Consider the following 26,407-nt stretch of genomic DNA (forward strand, 5'->3'; position numbering starts at 1 on the left):
GACATCTGTTCATGTTTATTTATTCAGTTGTTTTTAGGAATCAAAATGTCTTTAAAATGAAGGTGATCCAGGAAGATCATGGATCATACTGATGATTATCTTCACTACAAATCTAACCTCTAACACCGGAAGATGATGGAAGGATCTGATCAGCAAGACTTTCAAATTTCATTTTTGTGCTTTAATAATAGTTATATGGCGAATCAAAGTTCATCATTCAGAAGCAGATTAAATTGAGAAACAAGTTATTGGGCAGGATCACTGACCAGAGGTGATAGTACGATTCCATCCACATTACATTGTTCTATAAATTCACGGGTTGTAATTTTAAAAAGGGAACTGAGTGCATTGCAGAGACAGACAGAGAGAGGACTAATAAAAGTTTAATGGAGGGAGGAAAGGGAAAGTCAGACAGAGAGACAGAAAGAGAGATGGATAAGCCGATCGCCCAACATGACAGGCTCATCAGACAGCGATGTGTGTGAGGTGGAGAAAGGTAGAGAGAAGACGAAGAGAGGGAGGAAATTGTTCTGTCTGGATTCTAGCGGTTGCATCATTATCCTGCAAAGCTGCGTGCTGCTGTCTCTTGCTGTCTCCTCTCTCTCTGGTCTCATCTGCTCTGCTGTCCAGCCAGCTAATAGAACAGTCCATGCAAATAGCTTGGGTTAATAGAGCAAGGGACAGCAGACAGGAGAGGGGGTGGAGGAGAGTTAACACCTCAAATCCTCTCATCAGCAGGCATGTTACACCACTGCTGCTGCTGCTGCTTTCACGTCAGATTGGATTTATTACAAAATGAAGCTGCAGCATCAATTAAGAAAAATCACAAAATTAAAAAAACACTATGTTGTTGTTACTGGGCTGTTGCTACGGGTGTGCTGTGTGAAGCAGTTTTTGTTACCAACAGCTGTCTAATGCAAAAAAGGGAAACATATCCCTTGTACCCAGAGTAATAACACCAAAAGTTAAAAAGCAGGCATTGTCTGAAGGAATGTATGAATTTGCACAACAAAATAATTTAGTTGCATTGTTTTGAAACCCATACATAAAATATATATGCAAAAATAATACACAGATTTTTCAAGCACCAGTTTGTAGCCCTGTTACTTGGCGTTAGGGGTGGTATCTGAATGTTGGTTTGTTGGCTCATGAGTCCAGGCTAATTTCATGAACCACTGAATGAACTGCCATGACATTTCATACAAACATTTACGGCCCCCAGTAGACGTAAACATGGTGGTCCTCTGACTTTTATTTTAACACCAGCAAGTTGATGGATTGGCATCGATTTTTTCACTTCACATTTCTGTCTATCATCACCTTACCTTGGAATGCTGCAGGGTTCTTACTGCAATTGAACCATGGCTGGTTTGGACTAAACAGCTTCCCATGAGTACCTACTGGTCCAGAAGGCCACGCCTATAGACACGTTTTAGGAGATGGTTCATCAACAGCTCAGTATTTTTCACTTCCTGCTTCTTTTACCTCACAAACACAGCAGGAATCGTCTAAGGACATTCTGACTACATAGCTCGCTATACTTACTGCTTGCTACCTTTAGGGATCAATCCAGTGTTTCTTGATTTGCTATATTTGTTAGACAGTTATTAGCATTTTATAGACATTTGAATAATCCAATCATCTTTGCATTTTATCAAAGTGCCTGACCTTTTTGTGTTTCACAGGAATACATCTTAGAAGGTTCTGTGTAACAAACCTTTTCACACATCAGCTGCCATCAGCTGCTTGACATTTTTTTGGTGGAGACTGAAATGTCAACTTGTTTTCCGTGACAAATGGTAGAAATTCTGATGTTTGACTTGTTGAATCATGTTGATGCTTGATACTCCTACATAAATTTGACATATTTCTGTCACGGCTGGCGGAATGAGCCGTGTGGTGTGGAGGAAAGGGAGGACCCAAAATGCAGCAGTGACTGATGATACGAGTGATGTTTATTTACAAAGTGACAATGGCAGAAACAGGCAGTGAGGCATGACAAAACGACTGAAGAAACCTAAACTGGGAGAACTAAATGACAAACCTGAGACCATACAAAAGGGGTGCGGGGCAGAGAGACGCAGAGACAGGAACACCATAGAACGCAGACGAGCCGACAACGAACACAGACCGACACCCACTATATATACACACACACACACACACACACACACACACACACACACACACACACACACACACACACACGGTAATCGGGTAATCGCACACAGGAGGGAAGAACAGCTGATCTGAATACACATGATGACTGGAGGACACAAGCTGAACACAATGACAACAGACACAGACTTTCAGAACAAAACAGGAAATCTAGAACCCGAACCGGACACAAGGGGGGAGGACACAGAATAACTAGAACAGAGGGAAATAATCACAAAACACAAAACGCTGGGTCAACGACCCAGGACCATGACAGTACCCCCCCTCCAAGGGCTGGCTCCAGACAGCCCAAAACAAAAACAGACGACCAACCCAGGGCGGGCGGCGGGGGCCCAGGACGGAGGGACCAACACAAGCTCCAGCGAACCGAGAGAATTGTCCAAAACAAAAACACACATGCTGGAGCACGAGAACAAAACACAGTTCAGGAGGCCGGCCCGGAGGCTGACAACTCAGAAGTCCAGGACAGTTCATCTTCTGAGGCCGGCCACGTCGGCGACGTAGATCCATAAGCCGACCGAGCGGAAGGCAGCGGTGGCGGAGTGGAGGCAGTTCAGGGGGCCGACCGTGCACACGGCAGCGGCGGCGACGGGGAAACCGTTCAGGCGGCCGACCGTGCGGACAGCAACGGCGGCGACGAGGAAACCGTTGAGGCGGCCGACCGTGCGGACAGCAATGGCGACGATGACACAAGTCTGGAGGCCGACCGCGCGGAAGGCAGCGGCGGCGTCTAGGAGGTCGTCCATATTGATGATGACGCTCCACCAGCGGCCTGGTAGATGACCGCCGATGTCGAGGCGGCAGTTCGGGACCCGAAGGTGGCGTGGCCGTCGCAGCACCAGACGAGACCGAAGCAGAGGCCGGTCCAGGCGCGGCTGAAGCTGAAGCGGAGGCCGGTCCAGACGAGGCTGAAGCTGAAGCAGAGGCCGGTCCAGACGAGGCTGAAGCAGAGGCCGGACCAGACGAGGCTGAAGCAGAGGCCGGACCAGGCGAGGCAGATGACGATGCTGCAGCCGGGCCAGGTGAGGCAGATGACGATGCTGCAGCCGGGCCAGGCGAGGCAGATGACGATGCTGCACCGGGCGAGGATGAAGGCTCGGAGGCTGCAGCTGGCGAGGACGATGAGGCTGCAGCAGGCGACGGCGTGGAAGCCGGAGACTGTAGCGCTGCAGGCGTGGAAGAAGCTGCTGCTGCCCGTGGCGTGGATGAAGCTGCAGCTGGCGAGGATGATGAGGCTGCAGTTGGCAGCTGGACGGGCTCCTCGGGCCCTCCAGCTGACGAGGCAGGAGGCTGGCTAGGTTCTCCTGAACCTCCAGCTGACGAGTCTTGAGGCTGGACGGGCTCCTCGGGCCCCCCAGCAGGCGAAGCAGGAGGCTGGACGGGCTCCTCGGGCCCCCCAGCGAAAACAGTCTCTGGACCAGTGGGCACCGGGGCCCCTGGAACACACAGGTCAGAACCAGTAGGCGCACGGGCCTCTGGCAGGCACAGTTCAGAACCAGCAGGCGCACGGGCCTCTGGCAGGCACAGTTCAGAACCAGTAGGCACACGGGCCTCTGGCAGGTACGGGTCAGAACCAGCAGGCACACGGGCCTCTGGCAAACACAAGGCAGACTGCAGCTGCACAGAGCATTGACCCAGCTCGGGCAGCGACAGCCGGATACAGTCCTCAGCTGGCTTCTTAATCTCCAGGGGTCCAGAGTCGGCCGGGAGCTGGGACCCAGCCTCTGGGGAGGCCCTGGAGTGTGTCACAGTCTCTGGGCTGGCCAGCTTTTGAGGACTGATTACAATATTATGTGGTGTGTCTCTCTGCTTGACATGAACAGGTGAAAAATAGTTCTTTCCGGGTTGGATGGACTTAACTTGTTGTGCAGGAGGAGTTGGTGACAACGATGGCTGAATAGGTGATAATAAGGCGGATGAGTCTCTTGTCAACTGAGCTATTGACTGAGCTATGGATTGTAACCAAGTGTCTAATAGGTCTGGCTGTGACTGTAATGGGGGTGACGGTTGAGTGGCTAACTGAGCTAGTGGCTGCTGGGCAGCTAACTGAGCTACCGGCAGGGCAGCCGACTCAAAAAACACAGCCCCGGAATAAACAGACACACAGTCCAAAACAGAAAAAGGGTCCTTTTCACTCACCACAGCTGGCAGTTCCAAAGTCCTAGTCTTCGGCTGTGGGGTGATGCGCCGACGGCGCGATCGTCGCTTCCTCCCGGGCAAAACCTCCGGCGGGCCGGGCAAAACCTCCGGCGGGCCGGGCAAAATCTTCGCCGCCGGGCTGAGTTGGGAAGCGGTAGCGGCTGGTGGGTGAAGGTGCAGTTCGTTGAGTATGAAGTCCTGTGCGAGCGGGTGAAGAGAGTCCAGCAGCCAGGAGTGAGCAGAGATGAGCTGCTGTAGCCTGGCTTCTACAGCGCGGAGACACTCTTCCCCCTCATGCTCGAGCCATAGGTTAACCAACCTGGAAACAGAGCCAATTAGTTCCTCCCGAAGCTCCTCGGGAGGTGCGGATGCCGCTGGGTCCACACAAGGGGGGGAGGACACAGAATAACTAGAACAGAGGGAAATAATCACAAAACACAAAACGCTAGGTCAACGACCCAGGACCATGACAATTTCTCTTTTCATTGAAATATCTCAGCAACTCCTGTGTGAAATGTGATGCACACATCCCAGTGGTTCTTGTTATATATTGTCAACAGTCCCTGAGATTTTTACCATCAGCTCCTGTTGTAGTTTGTGTTAAATGCCAATTAACACAAGATAGCATGCTAACACATTAACCAACGATAATGGTAATCATTATGCCTACTAGCATGAAGATCAAAGCACTGTGCTTACATACAGTCTTAAAAAGCAGAGGACTCTTAGTTTTGTTTACATGCATGTCTTCATATTTGCATGAGTACATTTGGGGTGGGGTTGTAGAGTGAGCTCTGTCGAGCTACAACAACAAGATATAATCTAGTTCATTTGAGTCAGAGATGAAATTTCTGTGCTTTTTAAACAAACATGTAAGAACATCAAACAGCGCTATATGGAGATGTTCTTGCTTATTAGTTAAGTATAGACCCAGTGTCTATGCATGTTTATTTTCCTGCTTCTCATTTTTTGTTGTATTGTATAAAGAAAGTAACTAAGTAAACTTTGTAAAAACAGTAATTACCTTTGATTTTCACAGATTTATGCAACGTACATGTGGACCCATCCGCGCTTTAAACTGTAGCTCGACAGCAATATTTGCTGATTTGTGGTTCATCTCTCCAGCAGGCCCTTCTTGGTCATGTTTCCTCTCTTGTGTTTCTCTACTCTCTGTAGTGGATCCTCTGTTATTTAGTATTTAGAGTCGAGCCTGGGGCAAATCACGCATGCAAGACGTGCAGTAATATTGATTTTTATTGCTACACAGATTACACATTACATGTTGTCATTTATGTCCTTCTTTGCTGAAAATCTGATTTTCACATTCAAAAGCTTCCTGCTCTTGAATCAGACTAATCAGAAATAATGATAATGCAACCTCCTAACCCTGTTATTAACAATCTTTTTTCTCATCTTGGTTAAAGAAAATCAGGTTGTTTTTTCAGTTCCTTGGACTAAAGCTGTGCAATTACGGTTTGGTCCAACTGAGATGTCATTTCATCTGCACCAGTATTTTCTGGTCTTAAAGACTACAAAGAATACAAGACAACTGATTTTTTTTATTTAATATTGTTGTATGTGCATGCAATTTGGCCACACAAAATGCATACACATTTGACTAATATGCTACAAACTATTAATAAAAAAATGTTTCAACATTGCAGACTTACCATATATCTTTTTAGATTTGCGTGGATAATATACACTTTCTGTAAAAATATGAATAAAATCCAGTAGTCATTAAAATTAACGTAGGCTTTGAAATAAATAGTACATGCTTATTCCTTCGTTAACACACACAGCCTGCCAAAAAAGTGTAAACACTGAATGAAATGCAAACTGAGACAGAGAGCTTGTAGTTGAGTAGAAAGACATACTGGGTCACGTTCTGCTGGCAGAGAAAACGGCTTCTCATCTTTCCACGACATGCTGTCACACCCTAATATAGAGCCAACACACACAACAGAAAGCATGATGCATCCTAAAAATACATGCAAGCCTGGTGGATGCAGACAGTCGTGGACTGTACTGGACCAAAGGTCCATGTAGGGCACTGACAGATTGACTGACAGCTGCACGGAGGATTTGGCAAGTGTTTGGTGTAGCATTTTAAAGATTACTTTATCTCTGTCAAATGAGGCCTGACATGTTCGTGACCAAGATCTTTGTAAAGCGTTACCATATACATTTCCAATTAACGCTTGGTGATATACTGCAGCAACTACACAAGCACAGATGGCATCGTTGTCACAACATTCAGGATCATTTTGTTTTGATAAGAGATGATGTCAACAGCACAAATAGTCCTCTCACTTTTAATTGTTGTTGAAGTTCAGAATAAATCTCCAGCTTTTTGTGTGTATATAGATGAATCGAAATTTTTTCTTTACCCTTTTTAAACCCTGGTTATTACCTTTGACCTTCAAACTACACAGCAGAGCAGAAAAGTGTAGGTCGGTGAGGCAGTGCAGAAGAATCATAGGCTGTGGGGACAGAAGCTAACAGTGCATCGATCTGCCCCCTGCTAAGAGAGCCTTCAACCTCTGAAGGATGAAGGCTGCAGATCACTAATTCCATCTAATCAAGTGTTTCACTGTAATAAGCTGTCTGTGAATGTGAAAGACAGACTGCTGTACAGAGATGGAAATTTAGTAGAGTAGAAAGACTTTGTTGGGTTAGGTCTGCTCATACTTGACAAATATATTTTTGTTTTCATCTATTTATTTTGGCCTGGGGCACCACGGTGATTAGCACTTCTGCCTCACAGCAAGAAGGTCCTGAGTTTGAGTCCTGGCTGGGGCCTTCCTTTCTTTGTGGAGCTTGCATGTCCTCCCGTGGTTGCGTGGGTTCTCTCCGGGTACTCCAGCTTCCTCCTACAGTACAAAGAGGTGGGGTTAGCTCAAATGGTAATTCTAACTTGCCCATAGGTGTGAGTGCGAATGGTTGTCTGTACCTGTGTTAGCCCTGCTACAGACTGGTGACCTGTCCAGGGTGTACCCTATGGTAGCTGGGACAGGCTCCAGCCCCTCCTGCGATCCTGGATAAGCAGAATATTTTAAATGAGTGAAGTTTGTAGTAGATAATTTTTTTTTCTCGGTCCACAGGGATGCAGGGAATATGAATGAAATCCAAATCTTTTAAATGCAGTATCATATCCATCCACGCTGGGAAAATCTTTAAAGGTTGCAGTTAGAAATCTGTAGATAAATAATAAAGATGTCATTTTATCTACTTTTGCAGGAGGTATCTAAAAAAAAAGATGCACTTTATGGCTTTCACTGTCAGAAGACGCACAGTCAAAATGCAACAGCTTGTCTTACAGAAACAGAAAACTGACTGTTGCAACAGTCAGTTTTGGATTTCTTTGACTTTGTATCGGTTACAAAATGTCGTTGCTCACAGACTCACAGTGAGTATTAGTACGGTGCAGTTTTTCCACAATTGAAATGGATCGCGCGTGTCTTTGTGCCTTTATTATCGACTTCTGTAAAGGTTCATTTTTTAATTTAATCGTTTATGCTAACTTATTTTTGTTCCTCATTAGTGATTCCCATCACACAGCAAGTTATAGGCATTTAGTATCAGTTTATCCTAGCAGAGGGAATTGACTTTGAGCCAGGTTTGCACAAAACAAACTCTATGGAGTACCAAGCTTTTCCTTTTCTGTCTCCAGCAAGTAAATTTATGATTAGTTAGACTTTTTGTAGACGCATTCATTGTTTACACTGCTGTAGAACCATAATTCTGTGTAGTTCACTTAATACTTCATGCTTTTGCATTTGAACTGAATTTAAAATGAATGCAATTTGACAGATATGATTGATAGGCTTAAAAAGAACATCTGTTCTTTTGCTTCTGGTTGAGGATATTTAAAAAAATATAAAAACTCTACTGAAGAACTGAATATTAATGAATTGAATGAAATGAATTGAATGAAATGAATTGCTGGCCTAGAGGTCAAATAAGCTCCCATTGCTGGGAAAAACTATGGATATGTAAATATTCATATGTGTATGTTCCCAAAATATAATAATAAGTGGTTGTTGGAAATTACTGTGTGTCGCTGGGAGAAATCCCTTGCAACGACAGTGCAGCAACAAAATTTGCCTGTAGTTTGTATCAAAGGTGCCAACTTGTCTGCAAACACTCAATAGTGGCTACCCAAGCAGTAGCACAAACAAACCACTGTAAATGGCAAAGTAAAAGTGGTGCCACCACTTCAAAAGATACAACTTTTGCTTTGAAGGCAAACGGTTCCATTTCTGGTTTGTAGACTGCCACCAGCTAGTCAACTGCAGGTCAGAATACTACTACATTTCCCCTTTTTGGCTACCACTGGCTACCAATGTGTTGCTGATTGGTGTCTAGGCCTGCGATACTTGACCTGTCGCTGTGGGTTTCTACACTAACAACTTGGGGAATGGACGCAGAAAAAAAAAGACCCGTAGTATTTTCTCTAAATTCTTATTTGCAGTTTGTGGGTTTTGTGTCCACTGCAATCACCTGCTTTTTCCCTTTAGCTAATATGCACCAATCTTAAGTCCTTTCTTAGTGGCATCTAAAATAATGAGAAAAATGAATCTCCACTGCTTAACTGCTTTTAGCATATCCTGCCTAATCAGGTTTGCATGAGAAAGCTATCTAGATAGCAGAAAAAGTTGCCCGCCGTTAAACATAACGACTCTTTACTTGCTACTTTGGCATCAGACTGGAGCATGGTGTTTTCTTAAAAATGCAGATGACAATAAGTGAAGCAAAGCAGTCCCCCATGTGGCTGTCAGTGTGGCGGAAATGGGACTTTCCATGTTAACAACGCTCACTTCCTTTATCCGACTCAGCCTCTGAAGCTGGTCCAGGAAATGAGGAGCAGGTCTCTGATTGTTCGCTTTGATTCCGACCGACATTTGCTTTTTATCCTCGCTGCTCTCTCATTCCCTTTATTGTTTTTTTCCCCTCCTGCATTCAGCCCTTTGCTTTCATTTTGCATTCTCTCTTTCACTCTGAATCTGCTTGTGAACACATCAAGGGATGTAAATGAAGAGAGATGGTGTTGACTGCTGGGTAGATGGCCTGATAAGCAAAACGACTTATGATGCAGAGATATGGGGCAATTTGACGCTGGAAAACGGAACTTTATTTTTTTCTTTATCTTTTTATCTAAAACTCATTTTTATTGGTGCCGTCCTTCCTGCCACATTGGTGTTTAAGGTCACTGGCTGCAATACTTTCGGACAAGACAAACAAACTCACGTGGACCTTGAAATACTCTAAATGTAAATTCCTATCCGAAGCTCAACTCTACTGTACATTTGAATAAATAACCTTCTCGAGTGTGGGTGACTCTGAATGCCCCCACTGTAATGTATGTAAGTTACTTTAAAGAAAATGGTCCTGTCAGCACACATGCATCGGTGACTGCTGAATAAAAAAAAAGAAACTTAATACTCCTCCGGATGTCCTTTACTGTTATTATGGGTGGTTTGGTGCTGCAGACCAGCTACATTGCTGAACATTCTCAGTCCCTCAATGTGGGAGCTAGGACCTCAACACAAAGGTTTTACTGCTTCGGATATTAGCTTTCTTACTGCCTAGCGTCCCTTCTAGTCTGTGCAGAGTTTGAAGAGCCTTTGGCCACATTAATATTTCATTATAATACCAAATAATGCAAAGTCAGAGGCAACGTATGTCTCCGTGCATACATATATGAATGATTTCAGTTTTCATACTAGCACTAGAACAAATCATGTTTAATTCCAGACAGGTCGTGCACAGCAAAAGGCACAAAAGAAACGGTGTGAGGACACAAATTGAAATCACCATAAAACTTAATATTATTAAAAAGCTGAAATATCTTTTGTATCTGAGTGTCTTTTGTGCTGTATTCAAAGGTGACCCAGTGGTACATCGAGGGTTGCTGGATCTATTGTAATGTGGCAGCAGAGTTCGTTTAATCCCCGTCCCAGTGCAGCATAATCCAAATGGAGTGCTGAATAGTCCTGAAGCTAATAGCCTCCCAGGAGCTTCTCCGTTGGCTCTGCCTGCAGATTAATGCAAGGTCTATTCCAAAATGTTTCCAGTCTGTGATTCTGCATCTGTGTGTGCAAGTAGGAGTGAAATTTTCTTTTGGCCTCCTCAGCTAAATCTCTGTGTTTTTTCTTATATTTTCGACCCTGGATTAACCAGACAACCAGACCAAGAACAGCTGTGATTGCACACGTAGCTGACATTAGTGAAACAAAGCCGAGCAGCGACTTTGTAGAATTGACTGTCCTGACATTATTAAACAAAAACCGTCAAATTAACAGTGCATGCTTGTATGCATTGCGCATACTAGTTAGGACAGCTAACATCATAACATCACCTCTCCAGACAATCAAATAATAAGAAATCCAAATAGAGACCTTTGCTTGTTCGCCCTCAGTGAAGTAGTTTCCATCTCTTAAACTGCTCGCTGACCCATCCGAGCTGTCGTAATAATATCAAACATGTTCCTTATTAAGAATTTCAAATCCAAATGACAAGAGAGAACCAAGACGACAGAGCCTATAATGAGACAGAAGTTAATAAGAGGACTTGTCGAGTGCTAAACAACAAGCTGCTTGTGTGTTGGTTGGCTGAGATGGAGGAAAGAGATTAGTTCAGTGACTGAATTCCTCCATCTAGCAGCTCTGCAATTACTTTGGGGCCAGGTCATAGTGACCGTGTTACTGCTGCCTGATGATGATGATGACAGCCACATGGAAAAGTTTTATTTGAAAAATGTTTGCCATTCCTGGTGGAGCCGCTGAGAACTGCACTTATTCTGCACAATTTTATACACATTATTGTCAAAAGTCGCATTTCACCATAAGTAAATGGACTGATACTTATGTAGTACTTTTCTACTCTCACTGTGCACTCAAAGCACTTCTTTTACTAAAAGCTATTCAGATACATTCATGCTGAATTTTATTTTATGCCTATAAGCACAACTATCACAAACACTGACAAATTCATCAGGGGTCTGTATCTTGCCCAAAGTATACTTCTGGTACTCCTCCAAATTTCTCTATACAGCATTAGTCCCTGGTGGTATTGAAGTGAAGTGGTTGGAACTGTCTCCTCAGAGCAAAACTATCGGCTGGCCGGACCCTTTCTGAGCAAGGACAATTCAAAGAAATCATGGAGAAAGTTGGTTTTATTTCTGATTCTAAACAGACCTGGTGTACCCCTCCATTCATTCTCATTCTTCAGTCAGCTGATTCATGCCACTCCGTAAAGATAAGTCTGATCTGTTGGTCGTCAGTCCAGGAGCAGCTAACAGGGTCAGCAATCAAACATTGTAGCCTTTGAAGCTAACGTTAGATTGCATACGGTTGACAGCTATAACTGTAAGAAAATTCACCTCCAGGTCTCACTAACGGGTAGACAATCTCTGCCTACTGCACCTCTTCAAACACTTTATATTCTACATGTGTTTAGCCTCCTGCTTTGGTTTCTCCTCACTAAAAAATATTGCTGCAACAAGATCTTTTTGGTGTGGATGTGGCTCAGGATGTAGAGCAGGTCATCTACTAATTGGAAGGTTTGTGGTCTGGCTGGTCAGTCTGCATGCCAAAGTATCCTTGGGCAAGATACTGAATCCCAAGTTGCTCCCGATGTATTCATCAGAGTGTTAATAGATAGAAAAAGGGGAGCATGGTGGCGCAGTGGTGCTCACAGGTCTGGGTTTAAATCAACCTTTCTGTGTGGAGTTTGCATGTTCTTACCAGGTACTCCAGCTTCCTCCCACAGTCCCAGGACATGGAGTTAGTGGGGTTAGGTTGACTGGGGATTCTAAATTGCCCAGGGTAGAAATCTAAATCCACAATAAACTGGGGACCTGTCCAGGGTGTATCCTGTCTCTCACCCCATAGCAGCTGGGATAGGCTCCAACCTTCCTGTAGCTGTGTAGGTTGTGTATTGGATAAGCGGAAGAAAATTGATGTCTTACTTGCATCTTTGTTTACATCTACAGATGCAATAACACAAATTCCCTCTGGTTTAATGATATTAATATCATGCTGTAGTGTGTGTTATGCTGTTGTTTAAAGTTTAAATTATTTAAGAGTGTGTATAATTTTCATCTTTGGGATAAAAGAGAAGACAATCTGAGATTTTCTCTGCATGTTCTTGATGCAACCTGATTTCAGAATTGGTTAGAGTGAGTCTGAGCCAACCATTAATTGCACATTCTTGCTGATTGTGATGTTGTAAGGTTAAGAAATAAACTCCAACGTGCCTGAACAGAATCTGTTTTGGTTTAGTGCAGTGCATAATGTGCAATGTTGCTGATGCTGTTGTTTTAAAACTGCATTACTGAGGCAGCACAGAGCACCTGTAACCCCATGTGAAAACATAGTCTGCTTCTCTTCTCGCACTAACCTGCACAACAAAAAGAAATCAAACAACCATCAAATTCACACTAGCTGCACGTCCTCCCACCTGGAAGTAAGAGATGGATTTTCTGGCCACAAGAGACTAAATCCATCCATGAATTAAACATTTTGTTCTGCAATTCTCTCAGTTTCAACAACACTTTGCTCCCACTGCACAGTCATGCTCCCAACTCCCACCTCTACATCCAACTGAGTACTTAGAAAACACTTTTTCACTTGCTTAAGTAGCATGACAGGCCTCAATCTAACTCAGACTAGTTAGGAGACAGTGTAACGCTTAATTTCAGCTTCGTGTCACTTAATGCACACGTTTAAACGACTCCTTTTTATCCCAGTTATTATGTGTATGATAACCGAAACCTGAGATAAAATTGAAGAAAACTTAATTGGATTTTAAAGTGGAGGAGCCTTTTGAAAACGGTCAGAACATCACCCTCAGTTTATGTAGTTTTATTTAACATATCCTATGAGTAACTCACAGGTGGCATTTTTCTCTCTGTTTACTTCAAGCACCGCTGGTAGCCTCTCTGGGAAGTTTTAAAATAGAACGAAATAGAAAATAATCTTCCCTGAGTGGCACTGTGTTTCATTTTGAGTGCCTTGCTCAAGGACACTTTCAGTTCTCATTTAATGGAGCTGCCTTCACCTCTGTGCACTTTCTCTCGCTCCCACCCATACACCCCCACAGTCTACATCCCTTTCCCTCCTAACTCATCTAGTTTTCCTCTTTCTCCTTTTTCCTCCGTCACAGCAGCACTCTCGTAATCCCTGACTCACTCCTTGCTTTTCATCCGGTCGTCTAATCTGCCTTCTTTGCCATCTTGTTCTAACACTTTCTTCACCTAACCCTCCTTTTTTCTCTGCTCTTCCCTTTTTTCTTTCTCATCCCTTTCTTGCTTAACCAACTGCTTTTCCAAACCAGGTCCTCCTCATCCTTCCTCCCTTGTGCACTCTCTCCAGTGATTCATGACTCCTTCTTTCCTTCATCTTCTTCTCACCTCTTCTTTGCTAATTCTTTTCTTCAATCAAGACTCTCTCTTCTTTCCTGCTTTGATATGAAATTGGCTTCTAAGTGATTTATGAACGATGAGAGGCTAATAAAGAGTTTATGCTGTAACTCTTCATTACTTTACTATTAACTGCTTTCTTCTGTTCTGTGTGTAACTTATGAGCCTGTGTGTGTGTGACTGAGAACCATTAGAATAGCACCTTAAAATGAATTCAGTCTTGATGGATGTCATTAAAGCGATCGTCCGGAGAATTAATTGCTTAATTTTTTTTTGTGTTGCTTCACTCTCAGGCACAAAAGGTGTGTCAAGAGATTTTTTTAAGCTTTTTTAAAAAGACATCACAAAACAAAACTGAGGACACGCAGGCTCCCACATACACTTACCTGCAGCTGAAAGCAGGGAAAAACAAGCAGCCCACACAAGTACAAATGACCCTTGTCTCCTGCCAGCGTACTGAATTCTGCAGCTTCCAAACTGCTGTGAAAGTAAAATGGATTGAGCAGAATTTCTGTTCATGCAAGTCTCTTTTTTTTTGTAAGTGATTTTAAATGGCTAAATCTGCACTCAAACAAAAGTCTTCATTGTCTTTCCTTTTCTTTTCCTCTGTTAGACTAAGCAGAAGGCTTACATTTCCTGTTGAGCCATTTACGCTGTAAGTTATGAGCATTTTGCTGCTAACGACAGCCAAATGACCGACACGGCTGCCGTCAAACTCTAAATGTGTAAATCGAAACTCCGTGCTCGGCTCGGTTCAATCAATATCTCGTCCTCAGGACAGGAAGATACTATTTCCCAGCTCGGTGTGTGTTATTATGTGTATGTTTTTCTGTTGGTGGGGGTCGTGTTCGTGCTAAGGGGCATGTCGAATGCTGCGGGGATGAATACAATATAGATGTGTGTCATTTATTCTGGCGTGGGAATCAATTACTGTTACGAGTTTTGCTTCTGCTATAGGCAGAAAGAGAGCAGTGAGAGGGTGGGAGGGGAGCAGAGGGGAGCACAGACGGTACAGAGACACTACAGTACAGTTTACATGGAAAACTGTGCTGTTATATATTATGTTGGGAATGGAAATATTTTTGGTTAGTTTCTTTTTGTGTTCATTATATTTCTAAGAAGCAGTGCACTGTGATGCAGTTTGTTTCTATGTTTCACCAAATTGCAAGCTTCCCTCTGGGGACCGTTTATCTGAAGTTGATGTTTTTGTGTATTTTGCTCTTGAATGGTTGCATAATGGTTAGGATTTTTCGTTTTTGTTGTTGTTGTTGTTTTGTCTTCACTTTTTTTCTCTCGATCTGTTACTAATGTAACCACGTTAACATAATGGGATGGGACATAAAGGGAATGGCTAACAATGTAAGTAAGACACAAGATGAATATGCGCTTTATAAATGCTTGAAAACTTAGTTTGTCTTTACCGCATCCTTAGTGTCAAACATTTATATACTGTACTATTAAAACTAACAGCATGACCAAACGTTGCACATCCAATGGTATAAAACTGCTGCTTCTTCCACTGATAATTCATCACACTCAGAAAGAAGTTAAAATAAGAAAAGTCCAGAATTTCTATACAGACAATACAGTCGTAACCAGAATTTTTGGCAGTGGCACAAAGTTTGTTCCTCAAGAACTTTTCCACTTGAGTTTTTATTTATATTATTTATGATGTTATTTTGTTTCTATAGTGAAGAACAGTGACAAGGATTTTATAAGTTTTAAAAGTGTTTATTGGTAAATAAATAAAATGTTTATATTGGCAGGGGTGCTACTGTCAGTACTTTTGGCATTGACTGTAGAGTGTGATAGTGCCATAAGTCACAGAGACAAAAACTGGAGGAAGAGAGTTTTCAAAAACCATCCATCCATCTATTCATACATTTTTTTGATCGTGGCTCAAGATCGTGGCTCAAGAGTTGGGAGTTCGCCTTGTAATGGGAAGGTTGCCGCTTCGAGCCCCGGCTTGGACAGTCTCGGCCGTTGTGTCCTTGGGCAAGACACTTCACCCGTTGCCTACTGGTGGTGGTCAGAGGGCCCGGTGGCGCCAGTGTCCGGCAGCCTCGCCTCTGTCAGTGCGCCCCAGGGTGGCTGTGGCTACAATGTAGCTTGCCATCACCAGTGTGTGAATGTGTGGATGACTGGATATGTAAAGCGCTTTGGGGTCCTTAGGGACTAGTAAAGCGCTATATAAATACAGGCCATTTACCATTTTATTCAAGTTTTGTCTAATTTACGGTCATGGCTAGAGGAGGGGCACACCGTGGACCAGTCACAAATCTGTTTTTTGTTGTTGTTGTTGTTTTAAATCCACTATATTTCATCTACCTTTACTCTTTTTGTAAGATGTGTTTTGGACATTCAGCATGCCCTCCCCCATATACATTTTTAAAAAAAATTAAAATATAATAAAATGCAATACAATAAAATACAGGCACTAAACATACTCCCACCTGAATCCTAAACTGCAGAATGGGACTAAAACATGAGGTCTCACTGATAAATAAACCGTAAACACATTCTTCTTTGATGTTTTTCTGACTCACAGCTTTTTCTCAGTCTTTAGTTTCCAGGAGGAATTAGGTCACATGGCCCAAAAATCAATTCACCAAATACGTGACCAAACTGCTTGTGAGCTGTTCACCAAAAAGAAGCGATTTTACCAAGGGTTAGTAGAGTGTGAAAAACTGAAAGTCTCAAAATGAAAGCGTCTCCGATGTTGTGATGAGATGTGTGACTCTGTCAAATGGTGTTTCATTGAATGCGGAGCCGGAGCGGAGTAGGAGCGCTCCGTGACAAAGGTTGAGACGCACTTATGGTGTCAAGGATTGCCTGGATTTTGTGCAGACTACAGCCAAACTGCTAGAGCTGGTGGTTCTGCCTCTTCACGTAAGATCATTGAATTATTTCCTGCAAAGCCAGCAGAGCAAGAACGCAAATGTTATTTTCTTCACGATAAAAATCCTCTTCACATATAGTTCTTTCTATTTATTCTATTCCTTTAGTCATTTCAAAGAACTGCTGTGTTTACAGCACCATGCAGTAGCCTTAATCTGTAAATTAAAAAATTCCACCACAAATTATGGTCCATGTTTCTCCAAACACAGCAGTCATTGTATCATAGTTTACAGTGAGCCTTGTGCGAATGTGTAGCAGAGCATCTGTGTAGTTCTTTTTACTTCCCCCCATGGGTCAAAAATGATTGAGGCTGCAGTGTAAATTATTAACAAGAGCTGGGAAGGCTCATCTAACTTCACAGCATGGTGAGTCATTACTTTTCATTCGCAAGTGAAGCTAATCGTTGTCATTTGGATCATAAATTTGGATAAAACCCGTTTTGTTTTGAGACACGGGGTAAACAGGCAATAAGAACACACAGTTGTAATGACTGCGTCATGGCCTCTTCACTGTTATTTTGTTTTTTTTAAAATGCACTGTTCATTCACAAGAAACCATCCAGCGCTGCACTTTGGCAAATGTGAGATCTGCGGTTTCTGATAATCCAGAAGGAGCAGACTAATTGGGAAGGTCAGTTTTATAATAGATTGACCACAGTATGCGCTCTGCCCACAGGGACTGTCTGACCAAATGTCTATACTGCATATCTGCATTTCTGCCTGGCCACAGAGCATCAGGTCTTACTTCTTGCTTGATATCTCAAAGGATCTAAAAGTTTTATTACAAGACTTTGGTATCATCAATAACAATCCCACATGAACATAAGGAGAGAAGAAAGTTTTGTCTGCTGGAATCGGAAACAATGACACAAACTTCCTGTGAAAGTGACTTCAACACGGTTCTTTAGTCCTGAACAGAAGGTAGCATGTCTCATTTAATTAGGCCTTGTAGGTTCTTCCTTCCTTTTGCCCGTGGTCCTTTATGAGAAAAGCCAGTTTTACTTACATCTGTGAAAGCTTTGGGAATATTAAGGAGCAGCTACCTAGCAGAGCGAGTCTGATGCATGTAGGGTGTTTCATTAAAGAGCTGCAAACTTTTCTGCTGCTCACTTTTTACAAATATGTCTCAGTCTCTCTGCCCCTTGAGTGCAGCAGGTGTACACAGTTTTTTTTGTACATCATTAACTCTGACTGACACAACAGTCTTATGAAGAAACCACCTAGGATGGATTTTTTTAATGATAGATCAGAGAGAGACTGTTGCTTACTAGAATAGGAACAGTATGCAGTGTCCTGATGTTTGTCTGCCTCTCTGAAACATGAAGTACTGTCTTTAAAATTAATGAAAGTACATATTGAACTTATGTTTGGATTTCTTCATTTTAAATTGTCGTACTGTCCTCACCAGAGAGACACTTGCACTATTCTTTTGCTCACAAGCTTAAAACATGTTGTTTTTTTTAATCATGGAAGTGAATTCTTGATCTTAAAATGTGTAGTTTAACAAAATAGTTCTAGCTCAAGGTCAGGGGCTCATTTCTCTCAGTGTTAGTGGGAGCTAGGTTACTGTTATTATTTTCAGTTGTACTTCTAAAGCCACTCATGACCGATTTCACTGATACTGAAAACAAAAGTGCAATTTCTAAAGCGAAGATTGTTTATATCATCTTAATTTAATCATGAAAGTTCAAGCAGTTTCACAAAGTTATGTTTTTAAGCAACCTGAAGGATGGATTCTGACAAAATAAAGAATTTATTTAATTATTCAAACTCTTTTTACATTCTTTCTCTTCATTGAGGTTTGTGCACATTCATTTATGCACAGCTCATTGTCAGGTTGATGTTTGGACTTTAGTTGGGCCATTGCAACCTTGATTTGATGGCGCCCTTGCTTTGTCCTGTTGCATGACCCAGTTTCAGTCAAGCTTCAGCTGTCAAACGGACAACACCACATTTGACTCTAGAATACTATAATGCTATACAGTTCATGATTCATGGTTTATGGGTGGCAAAACCTGCACAACAAACTCAAGTTATCCACCCCCTGTAAAACTGATATAGGGTGTACTTTTTGACTGTAGATAACACAAAAACCATCACATTAAAGTCATTTAGTCATTAGTCATTTGAATCATTATAGAGGTCACTTATGTACCTGATGTACCTGTATTTAAAAGATAAAAGCAACAAACAGGGCATAATAGTTGTTTTAAAGACTACTGCTTTCGAGAATGTTTTTAACCAGACATAATGAACAAGGGATAAGTCATACTGAGAAACCCAACTTGTCAGTAACAAAGTAACCACAACCCAAAAGCATACCCTGCTTTATCAAGTTCACTCTAAAATTTGCAAAATACAAAATACACAATGCACTAACCTCGTTTAAAGTGAGCAACAAGAATATGAACTGAATAATTCAGAGGCCATAAATCCGGTTAAAAGTAGGACCCCTTTCTATTATTTTCTACAGTCATACAATGTAGGTATACAATGGAGAGATGCACATGACTTTTTTCATTTTTAAATATGCCAGTGTCAGCTCTGCAGTTAATGTAGTTAAACTAAAAAAGGCCATAAATGTCATAACTGGGTTTTAAAATTATATTAATTTGCAGCCTTTAATATTTTACTTGGTGATCAGGTAATTACCTGCAATTTGCATTATTTATGATTATGTGAAAATCTCATTCATCTGACATACTTAATAAGTTTATTTGATACCTGCATTGTACTGATATAACACAACGGCACTGCACTGTGCATTTTAGTCCAGATGGTTCCCGCACAGATAAACACTCGCATGTAAAAATGGAAGATAATGTTCTTGCTGCCAACAGGGATGGCACTACTCCATCAGTAAGAGTAAAAGCTACTTACAATATCCTTGTATGGGTTAATACACAGGTTAAAACAGGGACATTGTATGGAGAAGTCGTTAGCAATGCTAATTAGGCGAATCAGGAGGAAATGAAAGTCGGTGCTGCTGCTGTGAAGCTGAATCTGTGATCTTTAGCCCACAGTGAGCCGAGGAGATAGGAGATAATTTAAATGTTCAGAGCCCCGAGGCTTCAGAAGCTGGCTTCATGTCATGTTAGGGGAGGCAAGAGTGGAAATGTGATCTCTTTGAATGTATGTGTGTGTGTGTGTTCGTGTGTGTGTCAGAGGGATACTGACACCCTTTCTGAGTCATAGACAGCCAATTATAAAAACCCAACGGCCACCTCGTCCCCCCTCTCTCTATCTGCCTCACTCATTTCCTACCTCTCTCAGCCTCCTTGTCTCATTCTCCATCTCTCTCTTATCTTTCTCACTTGCTTTGTTTTTATCTGTTTCTCTGCCCCCACCGCCCGCCCCCTCCCCTCTCTCTCACAATATAAAAACTTGCACCTCATTAATAAACCTCAGTTGGGGTAAAAATAGTAGAGGAAGGGATGGTAAAGAAGAAGAAGAGAGGAGGGTAAACGAAGTAGAAGGTGAAGAAGTGGGTGAGGGGAGAGGGGTGAAGAGTTGAGAGAAGATGAAAGGATGGAAAAGAGGCAGCCATAGCAAGGAGAAGAGACATTAGGGGGAAATAGAAGAGAGGGCAGATTAAATTAGATTATCTTTGACTCTATGCATGTCTAAATGGAAATTAAATTTTCACGACAGGAGGTACAATATAACAATATTTCACCCCAGTTCAGCAACATTTGCTGTTTCCTCTTGTTCTTTTCTGCTCCTGTTAATTGCATCAGTTTTAGTCTCTTTGCTGCATGTTGAAATAAACGTCTTGTCTTGTTTTACCCCGAGCAGAAGACTCACCATGTTAGTGTGAATATAAGGAAGGATATCTCTGCTGCACTGCACACTGCTGGTTTTCTATATCTGAGGGGAATGCACCAGGCTATATGGGCACTGGACAGAAATATTAGGCTGATACATATTTAATACAGCTTGAATATTATATCTCAGATTGTGTCAGATACTTGTGGTATTATGTAGCGATCAATGTCGCAGTGTTGATTTAATTTTTTCTTCTTATTGTGTTACTCTTCTTATATAAAGATGGAAAATGTTTTGGGAAATTCATCACAAATTCATGCATTCATGCTTTGTGCATGCAGTTGCAAAACTTAAAATCTTCTCACGTTTGCGTCTTTCGCTGAACTGACTTATTTAGTCTGACGCATGCAGGAAATGTTATAAATAAGCAGAAGGGGCAAATCATCATTTGCATTTTGAATTATAGGTTGATTCAGCAGTTGTTTAAGTGCAGGTTTAACTGTAGGGCTCAAAGTGTAAATCTACTCATCACATCATTGGGGCAGGGATAGCTCAGTAGGTAAAGTGGTCGCCCCATGATCGGAAGGTCGGCGGTTCGAATCCACTTAACGGCTACCCTGAGGTACCCCTGAGCAAGGTACCGTCCCTACACACTGCTCCCCGGCGCCTGCTTAGTGGGCTGCCCACTGCTTCACTGAGTGAATGGGTCAAATGCAGAGAAAAACAAGTAATTTCCCCATGGGGATCAATAAAGTATCCATTATTATTATTGCTGCAATGTAACAACTAAGGACAAAATAAATCACATTTTTTCAGCAGCTTTGCTCAAGCTAGAGCAGGTGGGCAGTGCCTCATAATATTATTATTATTATTATTATTATTATTATTATTATTATTATTATTATTATTATTATTATTGTTATTATTATTATTATTATTATTATTATTATTAGTGTAGTTATTCCAGCTGGCTCCGTCTTCCTTCCTCCTCCTCTGTGTCACAGAAGGGTTGTTAGAATGTTTTAATATCATCTGATGTATTTATTTTTCTTCTGTCAGTGCAAAATGTTTAATGTGAGTTGTTCAGTGTATATTTCCTCCCGCCGGTTCACCAAATCAGAGGGATTCATGTTGCAAGTAAATAATCCCACTTAATAGTGTTACCGCCGTATGCCTCTCACTTCATCAGATTAATTCAGTCACTGTTGGCTGCTGTATCTGTGTAGCTGTCAACCACACATCTGATTTACATTAGTGTGTGTCTGTGTCTGTGTAGCCACAAAACTCCTGCACGCAATTATCAAGCGTATAATGTCCTCTGTGGGTGCGACGAGGCATGAGGTTGCTGTCACTTGTTAACATCTTGATGTTTATTTCCAAACTAAATGAGAACACAGGTGAGAGAAGATTTGGGCTGATCTAAAAAAAAAAAAAGATATTTAAGTGGAACAATGATGCCTCCCATAAACACCAAAGACTGTATGTAAAAGATGATACTAACTTTAAGCCCTAACAAAGTGGCTGAGTTATTATAAAAAAGATTTAAAAGTTGGTATTGTATGGTGTTATTGTAAAGTTCCTATGAAGTGGAAAACTAGCCACAGAGCCCAAAACTGCCTGTTGTACCAGTTTGCAGTTACACAGGCGAGTCTACTGATTGACTCCAAGTGGCCACTAGAAGAACTACAGTTTTTGGTACTTCTCTGTTGGTGCCATTTTTCTGCCACTAATGTTGAGCTATATGTACGAGAGCATGCATGTTAGCAGAAGGTTGTAAGGCTGTATCAAACCTGAAAAGGAAGACCTGCTGCTCAGCCGTGAGTCATATTCTTAATTATTCAACTTATTTTTGTTCAGATGCGACCCTGGGGATCTGGATACACAGAAGGCTCAGTGATACAGGGATTACTTGCAAACCTATTTAGCGGACATGCTACAGTGGGAATATAAATCTGAATTCCCTTAGCAACTGCCAATTGGTAGGAGTTCAAATTCCATTCAGTTCAGGATCGTGCAGAGGCTGAAGACTATTCCAGCTTTCTTTGGGTGAAAGGCAGGGTGGACCCAGGACGATTTACCAAGCCATCACACGTCTAACAAGGGGCATTTTTGTTTTCAGTTGGGCGGCACAGTGCAGAATGAAAGCAAAGCAAACGGGTGCCCACTTTCAATACCAGTGGTGATGTTAGTTTTATAGTACACTCTTAAGGCAGGATCCAAGATAGACTGGGTGATATTCAAAATAGAGTTTATTGGCAAATGTGGCTCTGAAAAAGGATTGAATGCAACACGTTTATGATATGGGAAACTGTGCCATCCAGGAGAGTTCATGGATCGAGTAAAGGTGGGTCAGTCTGAGCGCGTTACTATAGTTTGGATTGGAAGAGTCTGATTTACTTGAAGAGATGGAGATGGCTGTACCGTGGAAGGCAAGTGATTTGTTCTTGAAGTCACTGAGACGTTGGAGGGTGGACAGTAGATGAGGACAAGAGGTAAGGGATCCACAGTTTTTCTGGGTACAAGTGTGGCTGCAAGGTTGCCCTTCAGACACACATATAACTCTGTGAGACAGGAGAACACAAGCTTAAGCACTGGGAATACTAGCATGCATGGAAGCCATCTAGGAGCCTGGTTACCACACTGAGGAGTTTGACAATCTGGTAAGGGAAAGGAGACTTGAGCCGGTCTATATATATTGCTTCAGATGAGGCTGATGGGAAGCAGGTGCAGTGGCTGAAATGCAGGAAACTGAAGTCTACACCCTTGGGTGGAGATGGGACCAGCTCAACCCAGTCTGGAACTCAGATCATATACAAAAGGAACAAACTGCAAGGACTAGGATACCCGCAGGAAATCTAAATTTAATCAGAAATGATAATGATTTTCAGTCCGCCCCCGCCCCAACAGTACAAATTTCATAAGTAAAATGTGATGCTGTGCAACACTAAGTATAATTTTATGATGGATAATTGTTCTCCCCAGCCGGAGTACCCAGAGAGAATCGACAGGCTCAGGACTAACACACAATCCTCACACAGAACAAAAGGGTCCAGATGGCCCTCAAAAATATGGATACTTTAATACACATTTTGATTTTGACTCACGACTTATGCAAATTCAAATTGTGTATTAAACAATCCATATTTTTGAATGAAACCTCTAAAAATGTAATTATTGAAAGGCTGAAGAGTGTTTGGTGTGTGTGTGTGTGTGTGCGCGCATCTGTATGTTGATGTTATTTAACTCGATGAAGAGGTGTGTGTCCAGGGTGTATTGCCTTGGACAGCTGTGCTGCTGGGAGCAATACAGTCGTCACGCACCATCTGCCGTGCACACATGCCCACACAAACACACTCATGGACATGCACACACGCATCAGCATGTTGTGATTTAAGCAAACAGGCACATCCACCACCTGGTGTGGCTCTCAGCTACCTACTGCTGTCTTTCTTGGTTTACCTCTTTCTTTCTCTCTCTCGCTCACACTCTCTCGCTCACGCACACACACCTCTCTACGCAAGCAGTGTCAGTCTTTCTCTTTTTTGTTTTATTCGCAGACGCAGCCTGATTTCAGATTGTTGAGCCTGTCAAGAAAAGAGTGTGTTTTAATTGGCCCGTATACTTCTATAACGGCTGCTCCTAAACACCAATATAGCTCCCCGGAGTCACTGACAGGTGCTGCAGTGTTTACTGCGTGTGTGCATGTGTTGAGGGGGTGGTTGCATAGTTGTATCTCTCTCTGTGTGTGTGTGTGTGTGTGTGTGTGTGTGTGTGTGTGTGTGTGTGTGTGTGTGTGTGTGTGTGTGATGTGTCACAAACAATAGAGAGCTTAAACTCAGATAGATGACACGGAGATGCACTAATAGGTCCGCAGAGACTGCAGCTTCCTTTTGTGAGTGTGTGTACTTGTGTGTGTCTGTGTGTGTTTTATATCTAATGAGCATCCCCCTTAACAACAAAACATCCATTTCTAGTGAATCTGCAGACTGACTGACTAATGAACTGTTTCAGCGAGTGGCGGACTGACCGATTTAATGGCTGCCTTACTCACAGAGTAGTTGCTCTTTTTCTTTAATAAAACAAGTTAAAAAAAGATTTCTTTAAATCTCCTGATCTTAGGATATTTTCTTTTATGAAACTCATTGTCCTGCCCCACAAATTTGGGTCTTCCTCCACTTGTCCAATATCCTTCACACGTCATGCATCTCGTAGTGAAGGATTGCAGTCGTTAATTAGTACAGGCTCTACAAGTGTTCTGATATGTTTGTTAGCCAATTAAATAGTGAGTGATTACATAATGTAACATAGAGGATATTTTGTAATTTGTTCTGTATGGCTTGTGGTGTAGTCTGTTCCTTGCTGTAAGTATGATGGTGTTAGAGTTAATATGCTGAGCAACAACACTGAAGCCATGCTACTGTTTTGGTCTAAAATCAAGATACGCCTAAAAGCTAAAACTTACTGATAGATAACCATACCAGAGTGGTTCTGTTATGTAGACTTCTGAAGCAACTTAACACACAGAGTTAACATCCACTGGTTGATATGTGTTGCAATACCCAGTGAGCTTGTTGACATGGCTTTCTTAGGTGCATCTTCAGCATTTTCTGACCAAGAAACCTGGTATATGGGTATGATGGGGGAAGCTGTTGTTGCAAGGTCTGCAGTAATGATTGGGTCAGTGATAAGAACAAGGTTTCCCAGCCCTTTATTAATGGTTAATATGATTCATTTCAGCTGTAAATAATTTCAGGTTCTGACTGATTGTTCTATAGTACACCTGATTGTAGGTATGTTATACCACTTTCTGTTTGGCTTACTCTTTCAACCATCCAAGCTCTGTTTTATTCTTATTTTTCTACTGCAATTTAATCATGAAACATTTGGAAATTGCTCTGATTAATTTAAAGCAATGGTGCTGTTTTATTTTGAGATTCATGACAGAAACAAAGTAGAAGTGTACGGTGTCGAGTTTCTTTCCATGTTTTGTTGCTGAACTTGGAAAGCAGTCTGGATGGTTTAATGAGTAATTTAATGACTAACAGGCTGGTTATGCAATTGAGTGGCTGCCCAAAACTTGGACAACACACAATACTAAAGCTGTTTTTATCCAAATAATAAAAGCAGGGAGGCTAGAGGCTGCACACATTTATTATTTCACAGGAAAAGAGCATTTATCACAAAGATTAACAACATGGTGAGACATTTGCATATTCGAAATTATGTATTTTTTGGTTCAATAAATCATTTGCCGCCCCAGGTTGAGAACTGCTGCATAATGCGGCATAAAAAATATACTTTTTAAATTTTAACATTCTGCTTCTACAGCTGAGCAGCATAGTTAAAAAATGCATACTTACATCTTGTAATGTTTTGAACTTTTGAGTTTCAATTTTGATATCAACCTGGAAATGTTTCCTTAAGATGTTATTGGATTTTGACACAATTTGTGAACGTGTGATGGATTAATACAGTTTTTGGGAACTAGACATTCTGTGCGTTTCTGGATTCTGGTGGCCTGTTGGTGGGTTTCCTGTGTCTGTGTTTGTTAATCATTTGCTTTTCTTGAAGCCCATATGGAAAAGAAATAGTAACAACTTATATGTGATTACTCATGAAAGTGGCCACTTTCTCATTACTTTCATACATTGTTTTAGTAATTCAATTCAATTCAATTCAATTTTATTTATATAGCGCCAAATCACAACATAAGTCACCTCAAGGCGCTTCATAGATACAGAGAAAAAACCCCAACAATCATATGACCCCCTATGAGCAAGCACTTTGGCAACAGTGGGAAGGAAAAACTCCCTTTTAACAGGAAGAAACCTCCGGCAGAACCAGGCTCAGGGAGGGGCGGCCATCTGCTGCGACCGGTTGGGGTGAGTAAGTATCCAAAACATACAAGTTGTAATTTTTCAAGGGATCTTATATCTGTTTTCACTCTTATATGCTTTTCATACAAGTTTCACACAAGACAGATACAAACTTTATAAGATTTATA

General features: G+C 41.9%; 2 protein-coding genes across 3 annotated transcripts in view; one reads left to right on the forward strand and one right to left on the reverse strand.

The window, feature by feature from the left end:
- The window catches only part of galnt14 (UDP-N-acetyl-alpha-D-galactosamine:polypeptide N-acetylgalactosaminyltransferase 14 (GalNAc-T14)), a 266,824-nt gene that overhangs the window by 76,589 nt on the left and 163,828 nt on the right, over positions 1 to 26,407 (forward strand). The gene's annotated exons all lie outside the window — the stretch shown is intronic.
- LOC146652711 (uncharacterized) lies at positions 1,905 to 7,242 on the reverse strand. Its single transcript, XM_085382604.1, has 4 exons — positions 7,235 to 7,242; positions 7,083 to 7,190; positions 3,730 to 4,726; positions 1,905 to 3,651 (listed from the first exon to the last, which is right to left on the reverse strand). The coding sequence occupies exons 1-4, from the start codon at positions 7,240 to 7,242 to the stop codon at positions 2,371 to 2,373; spliced, it is 2,394 nt and encodes a 797-aa protein (XP_085238730.1). The 3' UTR covers positions 1,905 to 2,370.

Source organism: Rhamphochromis longiceps, linkage group LG15, assembly GCF_057381845.1.
Source record: "Rhamphochromis longiceps isolate RC_006_pf linkage group LG15, R_longiceps_female_GT1.1, whole genome shotgun sequence".
In the NCBI taxonomy this organism is placed as follows: domain Eukaryota; kingdom Metazoa; phylum Chordata; class Actinopteri; order Cichliformes; family Cichlidae; genus Rhamphochromis; species Rhamphochromis longiceps.

Bases quoted from the DNA above. Each gene is read 5' to 3' on its own strand.
- LOC146652711 (XM_085382604.1), bottom strand. The intron at 4,727-7,082 runs GTGAGGCAGAAG...CCTCTGTTCTAG, and splicing joins AAACTCAGGACCTTCTTGCT to TTATTCTGTGTCCTCCCCCC. The intron at 3,652-3,729 runs GCCCGTGTGCCT...TGCCTGCCAGAG, and splicing joins CTGACCCGTACCTGCCAGAG to GCCCGTGCGCCTACTGGTTC.